This window comes from Crassostrea angulata, chromosome 4 (assembly GCF_025612915.1).
Source record: "Crassostrea angulata isolate pt1a10 chromosome 4, ASM2561291v2, whole genome shotgun sequence".
NCBI classification, from domain to species: Eukaryota; Metazoa; Mollusca; class Bivalvia; order Ostreida; family Ostreidae; genus Magallana; species Magallana angulata.
The window spans coordinates 1,594,106-1,614,940 of NC_069114.1; the positions used below are offsets into that span (position 1 = coordinate 1,594,106).

General features: G+C 36.8%; 2 protein-coding genes across 3 annotated transcripts in view; one reads left to right on the plus strand and one right to left on the minus strand.

Moving 5' to 3' along the window:
* The window catches only part of LOC128179305 (protein O-mannosyl-transferase TMTC4-like), a 19,059-nt gene extending 2,768 nt beyond the window's left edge, over window positions 1–16,291 (minus strand). The window contains exons 1-14 of one of the 2 annotated variants that reach the window (XM_052846705.1): window positions 16,177–16,291; window positions 11,117–11,471; window positions 10,583–10,799; window positions 10,280–10,367; window positions 9,476–9,600; window positions 7,934–8,053; window positions 6,329–6,493; window positions 5,942–6,144; window positions 5,400–5,571; window positions 5,123–5,251; window positions 4,625–4,704; window positions 4,177–4,284; window positions 3,695–3,836; window positions 32–146 (exon numbers count right to left, since the gene is read on the minus strand). In XM_052846705.1, coding sequence (XP_052702665.1) covers window positions 32–146; window positions 3,695–3,836; window positions 4,177–4,284; window positions 4,625–4,704; window positions 5,123–5,251; window positions 5,400–5,571; window positions 5,942–6,144; window positions 6,329–6,493; window positions 7,934–8,053; window positions 9,476–9,600; window positions 10,280–10,367; window positions 10,583–10,799; window positions 11,117–11,454 — 2,002 coding nt within the window. In that variant the 5' untranslated portion in view covers window positions 11,455–11,471; window positions 16,177–16,291. Of the gene's footprint in view, window positions 1–31; window positions 147–3,694; window positions 3,837–4,176; window positions 4,285–4,624; window positions 4,705–5,122; window positions 5,252–5,399; window positions 5,572–5,941; window positions 6,145–6,328; window positions 6,494–7,933; window positions 8,054–9,475; window positions 9,601–10,279; window positions 10,368–10,582; window positions 10,800–11,116; window positions 11,472–13,335; window positions 13,954–16,176 lie in introns of those variants that run through there. The other variant, XM_052846704.1, reaches the window with a different exon arrangement.
* Window positions 16,292–16,688: 397 nt separating this feature from the next.
* LOC128179316 (transcription intermediary factor 1-beta-like) lies at window positions 16,689–18,235 on the plus strand. Its single transcript, XM_052846715.1, has one exon. The coding sequence runs from the start codon at window positions 16,709–16,711 to the stop codon at window positions 17,921–17,923; it is 1,215 nt and encodes a 404-aa protein (XP_052702675.1). The 5' UTR covers window positions 16,689–16,708; the 3' UTR covers window positions 17,924–18,235.
* The last annotated feature ends 2,600 nt before the right edge of the window (window positions 18,236–20,835 follow it).

Below are 20,835 nucleotides of genomic sequence, written 5' to 3' on the forward strand. Positions count from 1 at the left end.
CTCTTTAAGGAGGGTATTTCTGAACACTGACCTATATTATCCAATAAGATGACCATGTTGCTCCAGGCGTTGAGGTGCTTCGGCTTCAGGAGGGTGGCGTTTCTCCAGGCATTCAGAGCCATTTGGTGTTGTCCCATGTCCAGGTACTGTAACACAGAAGTACAACTTACAGTACAACCTATTATTCCATGAATATACATAGAGTTTGAACGAAATAAACCAACACTTATGACATCTAATCATAAACAAGAGGCCCATGGGCCACATCGCTCACCTGAGGAACAATAGGAATGATAAAATCAGCTTAATGGAGTCATAATACAAACAATCTGGACAATGTACAATAATACATGTAGATCCTGTATAAATAAAATCCATTTTTCCCCCTGGATATTCTTATGTTTATAATCATTAGTCCCTTTTCTAACAGGATGATTTTATAGTCATATCACATGTTGAGTATTGCAGTTCTCAAAAAGATCCTTAACAATTGTTTATATATGGGATATAAAGCTACATCAAACTCTGAACCTTCTTGTGAGGCCGAAAAATTGTCCTGGAGCCAAAGTCTTAACAATTATAAAGAATCATCTGGCTGATTAGTTTCTGAGAAGAAGATTTTTAAAGATTTACTCTATATATTCCTATGTAAAACTTCGACCCCCCCCCCCCCATTGTGGCCCCACCCTACCCCCAAGGATCATGATTTTCACAACTTTGAATCTACACTACCTGAGGATGCTTCCACACAAGTTTCAGCTTTCCTGGCTGATTAGTTTCTGAGAAAAAGATTTTTAAAGATTTACTCTATATATTCCTATGTAAAACTTTAACACTCCCCCCTCCTCAATGTGGCCTCACCCAACCCCTAGGGATCATGATTTTCACAACTTCGAATCTACACTACCTGAGGATACTTCCATACAAGTTTCAGCTTTCCTGGCTGATTAGTTTCTGAGAAGAAGATTTTTAAAGATTTACTCTATATATTCCTATGTAAAACTTCGACCCCCCATTGTGGCCCCACCCGACCCCCGGGGGTCATTAATTTCACAACTTTGAATTTACACTACCTGAGGATGCTTCCACACAAGTTTCAGCTTTCCTGGCTGATTAGTTTTTGAGAAGAATATTTTTAAAGATTTACTCTATATATTCCTATGTAAAACTTCGACCCCCCATTGTGGCCCCACCCTTCCCCCAGGGGTCATTAATTTCACAACTTTGAATCTACACTACCTGAGGATGCTTCCACACAAGTTTCAGCTTTCCTGGCTGATTGGTTTCTGAGAAGAAGATTTTTAAAGATTTACTCTATATATTCCTATGTAAAACTTCGACCCCCCATTGTGGCCCCACCCTACCCCCGGGGATCATGAATTTCACAACTTTGAATTTACACTACCTAAGGATGCTTCTACACAAGTTTCAGCTTTCCTGGTTGATTAGTTACTGAGAAGAAGATTTTTAAAGATTTACTCTATATATTCCTATGTAAAACTTCGACCCCCCATTGTGGCCCCACCCTACCCCGAGGGGTCATGAATTTCACAACTTTGAATCTACACTACCTGAGGATGCTTCCACACAAGTTTCAGCTTTCCTGGCCTTCTGGTTCTTTGGGAGAAGATTTTTGAAAATTTTTCGAAAGTTTTAATTAATTTCTAATTATCTCCCTTTGAAATCGGGTGTGGCCCTTAATTTTCACAACTTTGAATCCCCTTTGCTTAAGGATGATTTGTGCCAAGTTTGGTTGAAATTGGCCCAGTAGTTTTTGAGAAGATGTTGAAAATGTGAAAAGTTTACGGACAGACAGACAGACAGACGACAGACAAAATGTGATCAGAATAGCTCACTTGAGCTTTCAGCTCAGGTGAGCTAAAAAAGTAAGAATAAACATATTCTCCCACTCATGCTCGTGTATCTCCACTGCACACTGACAGAGGTTAATAGCTCTGGCTCTTCTCTCTTATATTGACCCTGTTCTACTACAGTTAATCATACAGTCAGTTCAAGCATATCTTTTACAACATACACCATAGCATATCATAGCATTGAAATCTCATAGCATAGCATTGAAATCTCACAGCATAGCATTGAAATCTCATACTGTAGCATTGGAATTTCATACCATAGCATACATACTCATAGAATGTCATTCGTCATTATATCATACCATAGCATAGCATAAAACATTATTTAAACTCGGTTTTCAATGTTTTATTTGAAAAAAAATAAATTGCAAACTAGTGGTTATTATTTTACTTCGAAATGTGTGGAACTCTTCTATGTATGGAGGCGGTTTTTAAAAAAATCATAGCATATCATAGCATAGCAAAGCATACCATATTATGAAGCCCTTCATTTTAATTTCTCATAGCATAGCATACAAATCTCATAGCATATCATTAAAATCGCATACCATGGCATAGCATTAAATTGTAAAAGATATGCATGAAATGACTGTACAACTGTCTCACAGTTTTCTGTTCACCAGAAACAACTTGCCCAACTTTTCACAGGATAACATGGAGCTGGTCAAACACTCACCAGGTTACCGTAACACACTCACCAGGTTACTGCAACACACTCACCAGGTTACCGTAACATATAAACAAGGTTACCATAACACACTCACAAGTTAACTGTAACATTCTCCAGGTTACCATACAACACTCGCCAGTAACCATAACACACTCGCCAGGTTACCATACCACACTCGCCAGTAACCATAACACACTCACCAGGTTACTGTAACACACTCGCCAGGTTACTGTAACACACTCGCCAGGTTACTGTAACACACTCGCCAGGTTACTGTAACACACTCGCCAGGTTACTGTAACACACTCGCCAGTAACCATAACACACTCACCAAGTTACCTAATACATTCACAAGATTACCATAACACACTCACAAGTTAACTGTAACATTCTCCAGGTTACCATAACACACTCGCCAGTAACCATAACACACTCACCAGGTTACTGTTACACACTCGCCGGGTTACCATAACACACTTGCAAGTAACCATAACACTCTCCAGGTTACTGTAACACACTCGCCAGGTTACTGTAACACACTCTCCAGGTTACCATAACACACGCGCCAGGTTACTGTAACACACTCGCCAGTAACCATAACACACTCACCAAGTTACCTAACACATTCACCAGGTTACTGTAACACACTCGCCAGGTTACTGTAACACACTCTCCAGGTTACCATAACACACGCGCCAGGTTACTGTAACACACTCGCCAGTAACCATAACACACTCACCAAGTTACCTAACACATTCACCAGGTTACTGTAACACACTCGCCAGGTTACCATAACACACTCGCCAGGTTACCATAACACACTCACCAGGTTACTGTAACACACTTGCCAGGTTACCATAACACACTCGCCCGTAACCATAACACACTCACCAAGTTACCTAACACATTCACCAGGTTACTGTAACACACTCGCCAGGTTACCATAACACACTCGCCAGGTTACCATAACACACTCACCAGGTTACTGTAACACACTCGCAGGGTTACCATAACACACTCGCCAGGTTACCATAACACACTCACCAGGTTACTGTAACACACTCGCAGGGTTACCATAACACACTCGCCAGTAACCATAACACTCTCTAGGTTACTGTAACATCCCAACCAGGTTAACGTAACATCTTACCAGGTTGCCGAGGTTGTAGTAACAGTCGGGATACTTCCTGCGGTGTCTTAGGGCCTCGTGATAACTCTGCTCCGCCTCTCTTGGTTTCTTTAGGGCCGCCTGGACAATGCCAAGGTTCATCCACGCTGCAGCAAAATCTGGTCTACAGGTAAAAAGCATACAAATGGTAAAACAGGTAGAAATATTTTCTTGCTGATAATATGTGAATAAGTTAATGATTTAAACTTGAAATAACTAGGAAAATTAATATGATGTATAAATATCAGATCAATGAATCCCTCATTTCTCTTCTTAGATTTTCATTGCTCGGTTGTGTACTGAGGGTAAAGATTTTGAATGATTAAATCTTGTTCTAAGATAAAGAATGATTTACACAAAATAATCATTTAAAAACACTCTTAAGCTTCAACCAGTAAAATTATAAATTTTCAAATCATTGAATCTACAAGTGTCTACATTAACACAGCTAGATGTGTATCAACCTGATTTCCACAGCTTTCCGCAGTAGCTGCTCTGCTTCCTCGTTTTTCCCTTGATCCTTCAGTAAGTTACCGAGGTTATTCATTGCCTGATCGTACTCTGGATTTAGGCTGAAACATGCAAAGTATTCATATAAAGGTCTCAATTTAAAGTAATCATATAAGGTGTCTATATGAAGTCTCAATATAGAAGTCTGACTTAAAGTCCCCAATAAAAATCTCCATATTAAGGTATCCAATCCATAATAGCCCCAGATTCAATGAATTTGGATACATAACAGATATATATGGGCTTAGTACTCAGTATACTTGGATATAATTTTCATGTTTAAGTATCAATATGTAAGAGCAAACTGTGTCCTAATAAACGACCTTTTCCTTTTCTTGAAGAGTGGCCCCCCTTTGCTTCAGCTACCCTGCATATATGCAAGCAACCTTCTCTATAACATACCTGATTGCTAGCCTGTATTTAGAGATGGCTTTTTCTATGTTGCCTAGATCTGAATTGAGTTTCCCAATGTTGTAGTGTACCTAAAAGATTAAAGAGACTGAATATTTTTTTAGGAAAACCAGTTTTAAATAGAATATGAAATACATGTACTCTGCATTCAGAACAACTTGATAAAAGGAGGTACAAAAACTCGTCACCAACTGTCAACATTATTACAAAATTCAGATTGACCGACCATAGAGCTACAAATTCAAACATTCAAAGCTCATTATCTACTGCACACAAAATCTTACTCTTCTGTGTTTCTTATTATTACAGCACTGTAAATGTACCTTGGCATTTAGTGGATAAGATTTTTTAAAGAGACTTACCGGTGTATTTGTTTGTTATTATTTTAGAGTACTGTAAATGTACCTTAGACTTGAGTAAACATTTTGCATATGCTATAAACATATACATGTATCTATATTCATTAATATTATGGGACTGTAAATCTACCTTGGCATTGAGTGGACATGTTTTAGCACCAGCTGTAAACAGAGCCATTTCTGTTTTCCATTCATTACTCCTCTGTATGGATCTAATCATAAAAACAGCCACTAAAAAAAACAGGCAGTAACGGGTGTTCTGAAAAGAAAACAACAGGAATTAATTTACAGACACAAGCTAACAGAAATATTACCATCTACATCTTTAATTTTTAAATCAGATTTCATTGCACTTCATGCATAAGTTGAGATTACTTAAAACAAGAAATAACTTAAAAAATACTTGCCATGCTGGTAAATTTCTGTTGAAGTTTGCAGATTCCCATGACGACCAAAATACAGAACCCTGCTGTAGAGAGATAAAGAACACGCTCCGCGATAACGAAACCCACACGGAAAAAGAGATTGGAGGCCGGGAGGAAGGGTACGATCAGAAGTGCTAGCGCCATGGTCAGCTGCCTACAAATGTAATTAAATCATTGATTGATAGTAAGATCATAATTTCAGTCTGTGATGGCCATAACAATTAATGCAGTTATAATTGAACAATAACATACTTTTAAACGAGCAAGAAATTCTAACTTTGTATTAATATTTTTATGCACATACACAATGTATATCAAAAGTAATGATATTTCAAAGATCATCCATGATTTATTAGAAGAAACATTCTTAAAATCAATAGTAAAATATACAATGAAAGATACTTGAGGTAAGCACTGACATTCTAAAGATAATAATTGTGACCATTAATGAAACAGAAATGCTCGGGATCCACAGTTACTCAGCACACTCCAGAGAGTCATTGACTGGTGACCGGTCTACCTACCTCTGTTGCTGACCGATCGGCCCCACACAGGCGGAGTACAGGCAGAAGGCCAGCACCACCCACAGGACAATGACTGCCAACACCCGGGGGTCAGACAGCGAGTCTATGGTGGGCACGCTTCCCATCGACCAATCAAAACACAGCCACCACGGGTTAACCAAGATCCAGCAGTTCAATGCATACAGATAATTGTAGTTTAATGTCTGAAAAGTCAACAGGGTCTTATTTATAATTGAAATAAACAGTTTACATATAGACAAGATGCATTTTATTTCGGCTATCCTTACTTGATAAGTGTGTTCAAAGATCTTTTATACAAAACTTGACACTGAAGATGAAACTATAACCTACTACATTCAAAATGAGTGGGTTTAAATATTCACTCACCCTTAGTAATGTACCATTTACAAATGAATGTGGGTTATCGAAAACTTGGAACACAGGAGGCGCTGACCCCATCACACGCCACCTGGTGACCAGGATGGCAGCACCGGTTATCGCTAGGAACAGGTGACGGACACACAGACTTTTAAACCAGTCGCCTGACGTATTCTGAAAACAATATATTATGTCTGCTACGTCATTACTTTATTACAAAACGTGTTTTTACAATTGTCCTATCTACTTTCAAATATTTTTTGAAATAGCTTTTCATGAGAGGTTCTTGTACATTCGAAAGTCTGGAAATAGGTCGGTTAAAAAGTACGCGGGTAGGTTAAGGCAACTCCGAGTTTAATGACCGTCAAAATTATGATCAATTTTTAAAAAACTGTTTATTTTTATGAATACAGTGCTGAATATTAATACCAAGTGAATGTGTGCACCAAGATTTTATTTTCTACTTCAGAATCGACTCGATCTTTGAAGCTATCGTACCATGGTATCACGTGACAGTTAAAAATATATCACTTTTTTACCTTAACAAAAAATCAAAAAGTGTAACACTACCCCGAAGTTCATTTGTATGTTTGCTACAATAATTCGATTGGCAATTAGTTCATGTTTATTAGTATTACTGCTAGAATCCTATTGTTAATCGCATAAAATAAATATTGTAAATATTTATCGGAAACCCTCTCAACTTCTATAATTTCATTGAAAATACTACGTATTTTTCGTTTAAAACAACAAGCACAGGATTCTAGCAGTACTTTTCAAGTAGTTTAAGTCTTATACTGTTGATATTTACCAAAGTCATCTTTCATTATATCCGCGGTAGTGTTACACTTTCGCCTTTTTTTTGTGCACACTGACAGAGGAAAGGCTGGTCAAGCCATATAAATGTCGATCTGCTTACCTTATAAAAAACCCGCTGAATAAACAAAATATCCATGCCTGTATTATCCTGATAATATCCTAACTGACACTCATCTAAATCTTATGTATCTGTATTGAATAAGTCTTATTTCGGCATTGTTTACACTGCATTCCGATAATTTGTCTCCCAACATGATCTTCTCTATTAAACATACTTGTGATGTCATCAATGATAATTATACGTAATAGAGAGAAATCGAAGATATATTCAGTTAGAGGAGTTTCTTGTGATATTTTATGCCAGTAGTTTTTATAATTTAAACCAGAGATGAAGTTAAAATCGACAAGTTTCTGAGTAAAATATGACATCATGCTGCTTATTGTGACGTCATATTGATCAGAGGAATTTGATCGCTGAGAGTTGCCTTATCATACCCGCGTATAAATATATACTAAAATTCATTCTAAAGAGATTTGGGTAAAGAATATTTTAATGATTTTATTGTATGCACATAACAGTAAAAAGTTTAATTAAATTATAAACTTTATTAGTTAAGCATATCGATGAACCTAAATCTTATCACATCACTTGGAAACTGCTAGTAAGTTTATTTCTCAAATACAAATGAGACCTTCAGCTGTAGAATGCCCACACACCTGTATGTATAAATAATTCATACCTTATTCTCTGCTCACTTCAAGGTTTATAAAATTAATGTATTTAATTATACACACCTGTTTTGTTACACTAGGGGAGGCCTCCTGGTTTTGGTTCTCTGTCGATTTCTTTAATCTCAACAATCTCAATACGTCGACCTGACAGATGACAATGATGTCGTAGGCACTACAGATACCCTGCAGACAAGTACACAAGTCTTAGGAAGTTATTTATCTGACAGTGTCATGCCAAAGTATAAAATGAAGAGAAAAACTCAATTTGAGTGTAAACCGTAGATCTTTTATCTTAAGAAAGTACTCTATTCCACAGATTTGTATTAAATATTGAGAATATAATATTGCAAGCACTGAGTTCTTGTTAAAATTTCATGTAGTTCACAACTATCAAAAAACTGAACAAGTCCCCTTCTGTCTGGTTCTCTTTATAACTATCCATGCTCTCTCTCTCTCCTTACTATGACAGTGATTCCCTGCTCCTGACACAGGACGGACAGTCCACAGAACACCACACTCAGACAGAACCAGTCTCTCTCTCTCTCTCTCTCTCTCCTTACTATGACAGTGATTCCCTGCTCCTTACACAGGATGGACAGTCCACAGAACACCACACTCAGACAGAACCAGTCTCTCTCTCTCTCTCTCTCTCTCTCTCTCTCTCTCTCCTTACTGTGAAAATGATTCCCTGCTCCTGACACAGGACAGACAGTCCACAGAACACCACACTCAGACAGAACCAGTCTCTCTCTCTCTCTGTCTCTGTCTCTCTCTCTCTCTCTCTCTCCTTACTATGACAGTGATTCCCTGCTCCTGACACAGGATGGACAGTCCACAGAACACCACACTCAGACAGAACCAGTCTCTCTCTCTCTCTCTCTCTCTCTCTCTCTCTCTCTCTCTCTCTCTCTCTCTCTCTCCTTACTATGACAGTGATTCCCTGCTCCTGACACAGGACAGACAGTCCACAGAACACCACACTCAGACAGAACAAGTCTCTCTCTCTCTCTCTCCTTACTATGACAGTGATTCCCTGCTCCTGACACAGGACAGACAGTCCACAGAACACCACACTCAGACAGAACCAGTCTCTCTCTCTCTCTCTCCTTACTATGACAGTGATTCCCTGCTCCTTACACAGGATGGACAGTCCACAGAACACCACACTCAGACAAAACCAGTCTCTCTCTCTCTCTCTCTCTCTCTCTCTCTCTCTCTCTCTCTCTCTCTTACTGTGAAAATGATTCCCTGCTCCTGACACAGGACAGACAGTCCACAGAACACCACACTCAGACAGAACCAGTCTCTCTCTCTCTCTCTCTCTCTCTCTCTCTCTCTCTCTCTCTCTCTCTCTCCTTACTATGACAGTGATTCCCTGCTCCTTACACAGGACGGACAGTCCACAGAACACCACACTCAGACAAAACCAGTCTCTCTCTCTCTCTCTCTCTCTCTCTCTCTCTCTCTCTCTCTCTCTCTCTCTCTCTCTCTTACTGTGAAAATGATTCCCTGCTCCTGACACAGGACAGACAGTCCACAGAACACCACACTCAGACAGAACCAGTCTCTCTCTCTCTCTCTCTCTCTCTTTCTCTCTCTCCTTACTATGACAGTGATTCCCTGCTCCTTACACAGGACGGACAGTCCACAGAACACCACACTCAGACAGAACCAGGCCAAGGAGAATGTCTCCGGACGGTGGAGAGTGGCATGCGTGCGGGACACAGTATCTACAACATGATAAAGAAAAACTGAAGGCTGACATATAAGTGGGACATTGTATGAATATACAACAATATAAATATGATAGTTAATCAGACAACATATGCCTTGTTGGATATTTTGGGCAACACTTCTGTCTTCAAATTACAAAAATAACTCTTATGTGTATGTAGCCAGTGGTCGAAATAAGCCAAGCTTGGGTCGTTGTTATATATTTATTAATACATAATAAACCTGAAATTTTGTAATTAAACAAATAACACAGAATAGACACAAATGACAAGACAATTAGACACAGACAAACATACACATTAAACAACGAAATGAAACAGTAATATTATAATTTAGAATGACTTTAATATATTACATTAAATCTTACCGGGACAAACAATATATTGCTATACAGCTATAGTTCTGACCCGTTCAAGGGCTAGGCGGAGAGTGCCAGTCCGGTATACGATTTTGGCGGGGAAGGGTGCATGCAGAGTTAGTCATGTGACCCTATTGTCCAGTCTTGTCATTGTCCACGTTACAGATATTAAACTCTCATACATAACCACTCACTCTCAACACGTATACCAATCAAACACGCTAGCGCTATAATTTAATATACAAATTATATACCTGGTTACATGTATCTTGGAATATTGTCATTCTCCTACATTTTTTTAATTTACGTTTACTTACCTTGACAACAAGATCTGACATAGCACAGGAATGATAATATGAAGAGTAAGGCACAGAGGAGATCAGCCCTTCCCACAATTCCTGCTACCTGTCAACCAATCAAAATCACTCTTTAAATCACATTATTCTGTACACATCTATTATATATTAAGGTGTTTTTTTTCATGATATTTCATTCTATAAATAAATCACTATCAATAAACAACAGAATCTAAATACATGTAGTTTATATTCAGATTTATTTAGTATCTATTTTGAAGACAGACTTTATTTGGATCTACAAAAGTCTATAGAATCACTTACAGACTCTGTGTGGATGGGATGAATGGCAAACAGGATGGCACATGCTAAAGAGGCTTTGGGAGCACCAAACAATGGCCGGCCTTCTCTGTCATTATGGTAACCAGCCAGGACCAATGAAAACACAGCAAGCATGAGAACACTGACCAGGCCGTGCAGAATGATATTTACAATATGGAATGACATGGGATAGGGTCCGCCTGATAGAAAGTAGTTCCATCTAAAAAAAAGACTTTACTTTGTAGCAACACATCCTAGAATCAAATACATTAAAATCAAGATGACTTATAATTTGTTGTGAAGATATCAGCAATGTTCTATCATCTTTGTCATTTTGATAAAGATTTTCAATTACCCCAAAAATTGATATAATTGAACATAAGTTAGTTTATATATATCTTTCAAGCATCTTACAAACTTTTTTTAATTTGTATTAGTATCTTACAAACTTGATAAAAGTCCTTTTCTCGAACTTAGAAATTCATTTAAAGCTGTAACTAAGTTTCACTTTATGTATTATCATAATCAGACCCCCACCTGAACGTTAACACGGTGAGGGGACGGTAGGATTTATGACTCGTCTTGGAGTCCAGCTTGCTCCCCCAGAAATCATGGACAAACAAATCGGACAGAGGCGTTTCTGGCTTGAGATCATTATTGGACAAAATGGCTTCACTGTCGTCAAACACAAAATCTCCCTGGTAACTGTTCATGAAACATGCCACGGCAAAGACGAAGACTACCCCTGCTGCTGGAGTGAAAAAGAGACTAGGCAGGGGCAGACAACTGTCCCACTCCTTCCTGTAGGGGACATCACTCTTGTGGTACCCATTTAGCTTGCTGCTGGTGTGGCCATTTTGTCTCAGTCTGTTCATGGTTTCCCTTACTCATCCTGAAAATTTATAAGAAATGTAATGACAAAACCATTTTTTTTTGTAAATTTTAATCTGTTAATGAAAAATTCAATGCCAGTAAATTGAATTTAAAATCTGACATTCATCCAAAGGATGACTCTTAAACTAAATTAACCCTTACTATATTATTTACTTTTTTGATCTTCTACAGAAGGGTAAATGATGTAAAGATCAACTGTTAATGTTTTCATAAGAGTATTAGGGTACTATTCCTAGGAGTATTAGTATAGATGCTACATGTATACAGGTACATTGTACAGGTACACAGGTGCACTGGGGCAACACATATCAACAATTACAGGTAATTTCACTAAAACACATGACGAATATTTCCAAACATTTCATTAGTACATGTATATACAATGTATGTTAAATACATTTCTCCATAATCAACATTCCAAGATGGAATCTCTAAGGTCAATAATACAAGCTCTGAATATAAGAGACTAATAGATCTAAAGATCTAAAGGATGCATATATCTACACTGTTACTGATAACTAAATCATTTACGTACAGCACATCAAATTAACATTCCAACTAGAAGTTGTGTGCAATCAGAATTCATGATGGTTTATAAAGAGTGTAACGTGATGTAACATTACAGACACACGTCCACACGTCTGTCATTGATTTCCCGTCACACAGGTACATCAATCACCTTACACACCTGTAACACACCTATGTATTCTGTGCCAGGTGAAAATATTTCTATCTCCTATACAGAATTTCATGTCCTAGCCAAGTTTCATAGTAAAAAAATCAAGAGTTTAAGAAACTTTTCAGAACTAAATCATTTATCAAACTTGATACGTCATATCAGATGGGATTTTAGATTATTTTTACATGCAATTTTAAAATTAGCATATCTATCTGTTTAGTTACGAGCAAGCCTAGCAGTACATCGCACCTAAATCTCTTTGAAGAGGAGTTCAATTGACAGTGCATGACTCATCATTCTTCAACTAAGTTCATTCAAAAAACTTGCTAGAACACGGTGCTAGAACATTGATTTGATATCAAATTTTATCATATTTTATTCTTTGAAATGATATATCCTAAAAGAATGTGTTATTAACAGTATATACAGGAACATACTTCAATGTATGGGGCAACATATCAAGACCATACTGTATACAGGGAAATATTTGCCCCCTTTTTATTTTCGCCCTCAATGTCATCGGGTGAATTTAAGACTAGACGATTATTCATGTCTCCAATCATCTCCCTTAAAACAACTGTGTCTGGGCAAATTCAAAAAGGGGCAAAACTGTTTACAAGTGTAAAAAGGCGAAAATTACATAGGGTGAAAAATAACCATATATATAGTAGCAATTAGTATTTACTGTACTGGACTAAATTTAATATGTAGAATTTTATCCCAATCCCAGCTCTAAAAATACCTGGCTATTGATATAAAGATACATAAATGATTTATCTGGCAGTAAAGTATATCTAAACATGCTAAAAGTTAATTGTAAATTACATTCTTATGAAACCAATTAATTGTTCTGAAAGAACAAAAAAAAATATTTTGGGTCAAACGGGACATATAAATTACTATAAACATATACAATTAAAGTAACATGTAGTAAAAACGGCCTTGAATGAGGTACCAGCATTATTTACAGTACATAAACACAAACACAGCGACAACAGACAAATAATTGATCAAAATGAACCTGTCCCAGGTAATTCCGTTATCACAATGCACTCCGACTGATCATTGATAGGATTAACCAGACATGCTCCCACTAACAATAAATCAATGGGATCCATGCTACCTCTGGGTAGTATAACACATACCCCAGCTCCTTATTACTGCTACAATAACATGTACCTACCCCCAGTTACTCCAGCACCAACAGATTCAGAACACCAACAGCCATCTATCTCTGCTTAGCTATCCTGTATTCATTATGCAGGCTTTTTTCTGTTCTACTAAATACACCCTGTCCTATTTTTCGTTTACCCGGAGCCTCTCTGCTATACAACAGGACAATTCCCGTGTGTCAAGATTTCTCCATGACAAAAGAAATGCACTGTCTCCGTTGTCGACAATATATCCCAGCTACCCCTGTCAGTAGTTTTTATGCACTGCAGTAATTCATTGAAGAAAAAAAAAATTCCCGATAATGATTTACAAATGCAAATTGAATTCCGCTTTGACAAAAGAGCTAGAACTTGCTTTAGATTGGGCTTGAATGGAGGGCTGGTCAAGCCACTCTATGGGCACGGTCGATTGGCGACCCGTGTTTGTTTTGCGTAATAATGCCACTGGAACCTGTCAGGGTTCTATTTTTAAACCTGGAATACATTATGCCGGTTTTTAAATCCCTTTATGTTTACAGTTCACCTCCCCCATTATACCAGACAAATCTCACTGATCAAAATTACACAAAGCAGAGAAACACTGGGCCATTCATTGGAATATTCCACAATGGAAGGGACAAAAATCCATGCACTGATGATAATAAGACAGCAAATAAAACTTTAAAATTCCCTCGAATACAAAACTATCGTTCAATGAGTTTTGTAGACAATGTTTTATTTTTGACAGTTCAGAGCTAATAAATTGCTCTATGATGACAATTAAACATTATGAATTTGATGAATACAAGACACTGAAAGTTGTGTTGATCGTAACTTAATTAGAATTGGGCTGCAGCACCAATTTGAATAGGATTTAAAAAAATGCAAGTTTAATCCTTTTCACATTAGCAACTTTTTTAAATGTTCCGGGTAATGCGGGTATAAAAATGTATGTCTTAGTCATCAACAAAATATTTTTAATTAACACTTCCAGATTAGATTTGTTAGGTTGTACATGTATTGTTATTTTTCTTATAAGGGTATCTTTATCTAAAATGTCCAATCTGTGGTGACAGTATAAATTAAAATATAATTATACACATGTTAACAAAATACTGTATAGATAGGGAAATATTCCCCTGATTTATAAATTTTTGCCATTGTTGTCAGCGGGCAAATTTAAAGACAATGTAAATTTCATTGTCACATGATCTATTTCTCTTTTAACACACCTATGTCTATCTTGTAAGTGTAGAAGGGCAAGAATTACACAATGTGAAAATAACTCTGTATACATACAGTGAATCTACTTATCAGAAATCATAAGGTAGCCTCTCTCTTATTGTCTGTGAAGATATCAATGCAGCACATTTATTTGGATGATTTTTAATGAAAATACAAATTCCTCTGAAAATAGTGCAATTGAAATAGATAACAGGGAAAATATTCAAGGTAAATTTTAAATTTCTGTTTTTGACTCAGAAAATTTCACTGGAACAAAAACAAATTTTTTACAGAGATTCATAATGGGGAATGTTGAAATCTTTTCTCCATTCGGAAGTCACTCGGAATACCTCGCACAATTTTTAAACGTTATCATCCTGGTCTGTTCCAATACAAAATCCATGTAGACATCACATTTAAAAGTCGTCTATTGAAACCTAACACGCTACATGTAGAGGGGGCATTTCAAAGAGAGTTTTTGGAATTTTTTCACACCATTGAAGGAACATAGTTTGATAACTGAGGTATCTATAAATATTGAACAATTAAAGAAAATGTGTGGCATAAATATCTTGTGACAGACAATAGTAAAGAAAATACTTTCAAACACTTCAACCATGTTACCGGTCTCCATTAGTTGTGTCTGTTGAACATAGTTAAGGCAATTATCACCAAGTAGATGGTCTTGGACAATGTCACAGCAAAAACCAACACTTTTAATTTAACGTTATACATGACAGCTGTTATACACTGTTGTACACTACTATACTAGTAAACAGCTGACAGACTAATTATTATAATTGTTTAACAAACAATTAAAAGGAAATATGCGAAAGACAAGTTATTTACACATGGTTATTAAGTATATGAACTCTGCCATTGCCGGTCCCAAGCCCAGATGAGAAAGGAGGAGGGTTGAGCGTAGGGCCAGCGACCCTCCCTTGTAAAACCCACGACTGCTACGGACGCGACTACAAGGAACTATATTTCAACTGGTGAACGGAGTGAAGCAGGCCATACAAATGGAACTATGACGGTTAAAGACCTGATAGCAGATTTCCTGACACCGAAACACTACATCCGAGTTGGATGCTGGAATGTCCGGACACTATACCAAACCGGAAAACTTGCCCAAGCGGTAAACGAGATGAAAAACTGGGATGACTACAATATCAGAGATCATCCAAGCAAGACGCTGGCGATGGCTTGGTCACGTCCTGCGTATGCCCCCCAACTCACTACCCCGGGTCGCCCTAAGATGGACACCCCAGGGAAAAAGGAATAGAGGTCGGCCAAAGGAGACCTGAGAAGAACTGCACTGAAAGACATTAAAAGCAGAGGCCTGTCCATGGACACAGCACCTAGAGTAGCTGCAGACCGAGCCAGGTGGAAATCCCTTGTAGACGCCTCAAGCACCTGACGGCGCAGAGAGGATTGAGTGAGTGATCAAGTATACTGTAGTAGTGAATGCTTAACAACGTAGAAGTTTTCGTTAAAAAGGAATATCCAGACAACACAAACAACTTATTTCGAATTTCCTCAGTAAAATTAATTGATTGTTTATTCTGAATTCAAAATCCTAAGCACCGTTTCTGTATGAAGAAAAAAACAAACCATGAGATCAATTAATTATCTGTGGTAGTTCATACCTCTACTCCCAACATACGCCTGTAAGACCTGTCACAGTCGCATTCTCCACCTTAGCAATGCTGAGTCGTTGACAGCCACTGTTTCCACGTGGTTTGTGTGGAGTTGTCGTTCTTTGGCTTCTACTATAGTCGAGCGGTGGATCCATGAGGTGAATGGGCGAACGGAATTTGCCCCCCCCCCCCCCCCCCCCTTCTAACCAGAAAATTTAGACCACATTAGTTATATACATTTGTGTGCATACATGCATATGAAACTGACACATCTTTTCATCGGTTAGCATGTTTGTAATTGTTTTTGGCAGGCACGTAGCATCAGGAGGGGGGGGGGGGGGGGGGGGGGGGGGCTGCCCCAACCTTTTTCTCGCAGCAACAAATTTTTTAAAATATACATATCAAAAATTGAATTATCATGGAGTTGGTCCCCCCACTTTTTGCTTTTTGGGGAGTTTGAAAAAAATTGATATGAAAATAAAGTAATGAGGATCGAGTGAAATTGAAGTTATGTACAAACGTCCTTAATGATAAACCACCCATGATGGCGACCGAAAAGAAAGAAGGGGGCGGAAACGTTAACTTTAGTTGTACGATATGTCTGGAGCCGATAGTTAAACCAAGATGGCTGCCCTGTGCACACACGTTTTGTGAAGAATGCCTGCAAACATTTATATCAAGAGCAGCTATTGGGAAAAAAGAAGACAACTTTAAGTTTAAATGTCCGGTATGTAGACGTTTGACAGGGTGTCCAGAGCAGGGGATCCCCATGGAAGAATGGGCCAAACATATCTCCGCCAATACCTTTCCTAGTTCTCTGACCACATCTATGGAGAAACAACCTCAAGATAACTTGTGTGCGATATGTTTACGTGACGACAAACAAGTGAAGGCGGAGAGCTGGTGTCACGAGTGTCAGAAGATGATTTGTGAAACATGTAAAGGTCTTCATAAAATAGTGGTTACCCTTCAAAAACACAAAATAACAGCATTAGCACTGAAAAACCAAACTAGGAATCTTCGATGCCAAGATAGAAAAGAACCCTGTAGTATTCATGCAGGTAAAGTGGTGGAGGTATTTTGTCTGGATCACAGGAAGATGTGCTGCAGCATTTGTTTTGCAAACGAGCACGGGTGCTGTGAGCATGTAGAAGCATATGAAAATGTCGTTAAAAGAATTCAAAAATATAACTTGGAAGGGGATATTGAGGTTCTATATAAAGAAGCAAAAGTAGTTAAAGAGATGATAAAACATAAAGAACAGACAATCAGAGAAACAGATGCAAGAAAAGAAGCGATTTTAACCAATGTTTCCACTGAAATTGAAAAGCTTAAGTCAAAACTTGATGAATGTCAACAACAGTTTAAGAAAACTGAAAATGAAAAAAACAAAGATAAACTAAAGCAATGTGTCCTAAATTTAAAACAGTACCTTGTGACCGTACAAAATGGACAGGCTTTACTTTCTGCTGTTCAACAACAAGGTTCAGAAAAGCAAGCGTTTTTAGCTGCCTTGAAGACTATCGCTGACGTAGAAGAAAAGTTCAATTATTTTCAACAAAACTACTTAAAAGACGAACAAATTCAATACGAACATGACCACACAACCATACTTTGGCAAGTGTGTAACCATTTAAAGATACTAGACGTCACCTTGGTACCGAGTCCTTCAATGATCATGTGGAATTTATCTTTACATTTGCCATCTTTTGAAATCCACGAACAGAAACAACCCTCAACATTATTACAAATTTGACTGATCCAAATTTACTGAATATAGAGAAAAAGTCCGAGTTTTTGGTGTCGGGAACACCACAACAGGCCATTTTTGTTAATACTGAAATATTAATAGTAGCCTGCGCATTTTCACCATATCTAAAAGCTGCTAAAGCCAACGGAGCAATGGAATCATTTGAATATCCAATTAAATTAAACGTGAAGCCTTGTCTATATTCTGGTCCTACCAGAGACGTTTTTTACGTTAGTTGCCTGACTTCAATTTATAAACTAAAGATTGCATATAAAAGAAAAGGTGTCATTGACTAGCCATGCATGGCCGAGTTTAAGATTACAGAAAACTTTGACGTTAATGTTGTTTTTTTTTTCGGCACTGACTTAATAAATAAGCATCGATAAATAATTTCAAAATATTTAAACATACTAGTAGACTCAGAAATATGCCACCAGACGAAACATTTGAGTGCATATCAAATCCTATAGTTATTGTTAGTACATACTGAGTTAAAAAAGCAATATCTTATTCCATCTCGTTTAGACGGGTTTCAGCTTTAGACAAGAATGTTACATGCAAAAGTTTAGATTTGATCTTTTTAAGATAATATGAATGCGAGAGTTTGTGAGTGTTCTTCGGTGATTTTTAATTGCTTTCATTGATATAGGCTATTTTTAAATACAAAATATTAATGTAAATTTGCTTTTAAATACTTATATTTGTTTTTTTTAAAACGATGGTCACTCAAGTATAATTTAATTCTGGTTGTAACGCGGCATTTGATTGGATAGAAAAATTTAGTTATATTTGTATAACCTGGTTTGCACGTCACAAGACACGTCACAATGCACCAACGTACTAATTCACTTGACGTTACATTTGAATTTTGAACAGATTTATATCATTTTTAAAAGTAAAACGGACTCGATTTGTACAGCAAATTCCAGAAAATTAAATTATAAGGAATGAACTCAATATCTACCAAAGTTATACTCGTATAACCTGGGTTGAAGCAATTTACGCTTTTTTATAATCCGCTTCGCGGGTATGGAAAAGAACTGTCATGTCCATTTAAAAATTTGGATCCGCCAATCCTACTTCAGCAAAATATCAAAACGAAACTACCACAATGCATTGCCTTCTCGACAAACACCCATGATGGCACTCGGAACTACTCGGATGTCTCGCGTACTCGACATCCGTTATGATAGCAAACCGTCGCATTGCGCGTCCGTTGTTTACTTGCCTTGACTGACTGTCTATTATGACGTCACCTTGTTTTGGAGTCGCGAAGAGTTATTTACGTCATCGTTTACGAATCAACTAATCAGAGGCGATTATTTGAAATAGAGGGAATGTTCTCTAGATATTATTCCTAACCGGTCAATATCAAAAAAATATTGACCGGTCAATATTTTTCGGACGAGCTAATATTACAATTATTGACTATTTGTCTATATAGAGTTATATAGTGAGAATATACTACTGAATATAACAAAGCATTATATTGAACATGTACACATGTATATTTTTGTAGATGCTTGTATACATTATATCTTAACATGTACTGTAAATTCCTTATATTACACGAGTACCTAATTCTGCGATCTCGTTGTATTATATCAAATCACGAGAATATAAAATCACAAACGCGTAACATTTATCAATATTTGTTACATTAAAGTTTTAAAATTCAGAGAATTTAAAACTATCTATAACAAGGTTATAATTTCTGAGTGTTAACTCAGCACAAGTTAATTTTTCTATTTTTAGCATTTTAGAGTTACAATTTTTATTTCAAAATCATTTAAATTTTACTTATTTTAAATGCTTTGTTTTTTTTCTCACTGTTAAAAGTTAAACTTTATTTCTTAATCGAGGAAATTTATTGGTAGCGTTTTACTTTTTAATTGTATAACCATGGCATCTAAACAATTTGACACTTTTCTGGAAATTATTTAGTTACGACAGATTGTCGGACAATAAGTTAATTTGTTAAATAAACTGACAAATTCCTCGTTCAGGCAAACCTTTGAAGATAAATTCTTTGTGTTATCAGAGCGACACTTTAGCGACTCGCGAAGATTATTCTATTTTCATTACGTCAGAAAACTTATTTACTCATTTCGGCTTTACTTAATCTTCTCTTTGTTAACATACGTACATCGAAATTCATCTAATTGACTTTATCACCTTTTTGGCCTTTAGTAATCAGTGTCAGCTCATAGAAGAAATTCTGTGAAATTAGCCCGCTAGCATTTAAATCAAGTATCCTGATTGGTCAATGAGAGCAATTCCAAATTAAGCCGGATGGTTGGTGAATTTACTTAATTCACTTTCCATCCGACGTTTAAAGAATAAAGAACTTGTTTTAATTTTACGGAATTGTTTCTCTTTTCCATTAGGTAAGCTTGAATGAAATGTTATCTATTTTCAGTAATTTAGGTTTTCATTACAGTATTTTATTATATTTTTCTATTGCTAATTTTGATAAATTTTAGTTTGTTTTGTTTAAAATACTTAAGAACATTGATTAGCTATATATTTCTTATTATTCAGCGGAACTATGAATTTGTCATTCCAGAATTTTAGTTTTCATTTCTATAAAAGATATTTCGCGTCATTGTTTATTATGCCATGATACATAATTTTGCTTCATTTCGTTTAAATGTGTGATTTTTATTATTGAATTTCTATGCTGTTAAATGCTGTTTTTATAAAGTTTGAATTCGCCGCGTAATTATTGTAAACCTGTAGTGAACTCTTCAGTGCGAGAAGGTGAATTTAAGAATCGGTAGAAATTCGTCAGCTAAGTAATATTTGTAAGTTATTTCCTCTTTAATTATTTAATGACAACAGTTTATATTTTGTTTTCTAGTTTTCTTGCATTTTATAAGCGTTATGCATTTTCATACTTATGCGGAATTATCGATCCT

Excerpts from the sequence above, each read along its gene's own strand:
- LOC128179316 (XM_052846715.1), top strand. The coding sequence starts at position 16,709 with ATGATGGCGACCGAAAAGAAAGAAGGGGGCGGAAACGTTAACTTTAGT.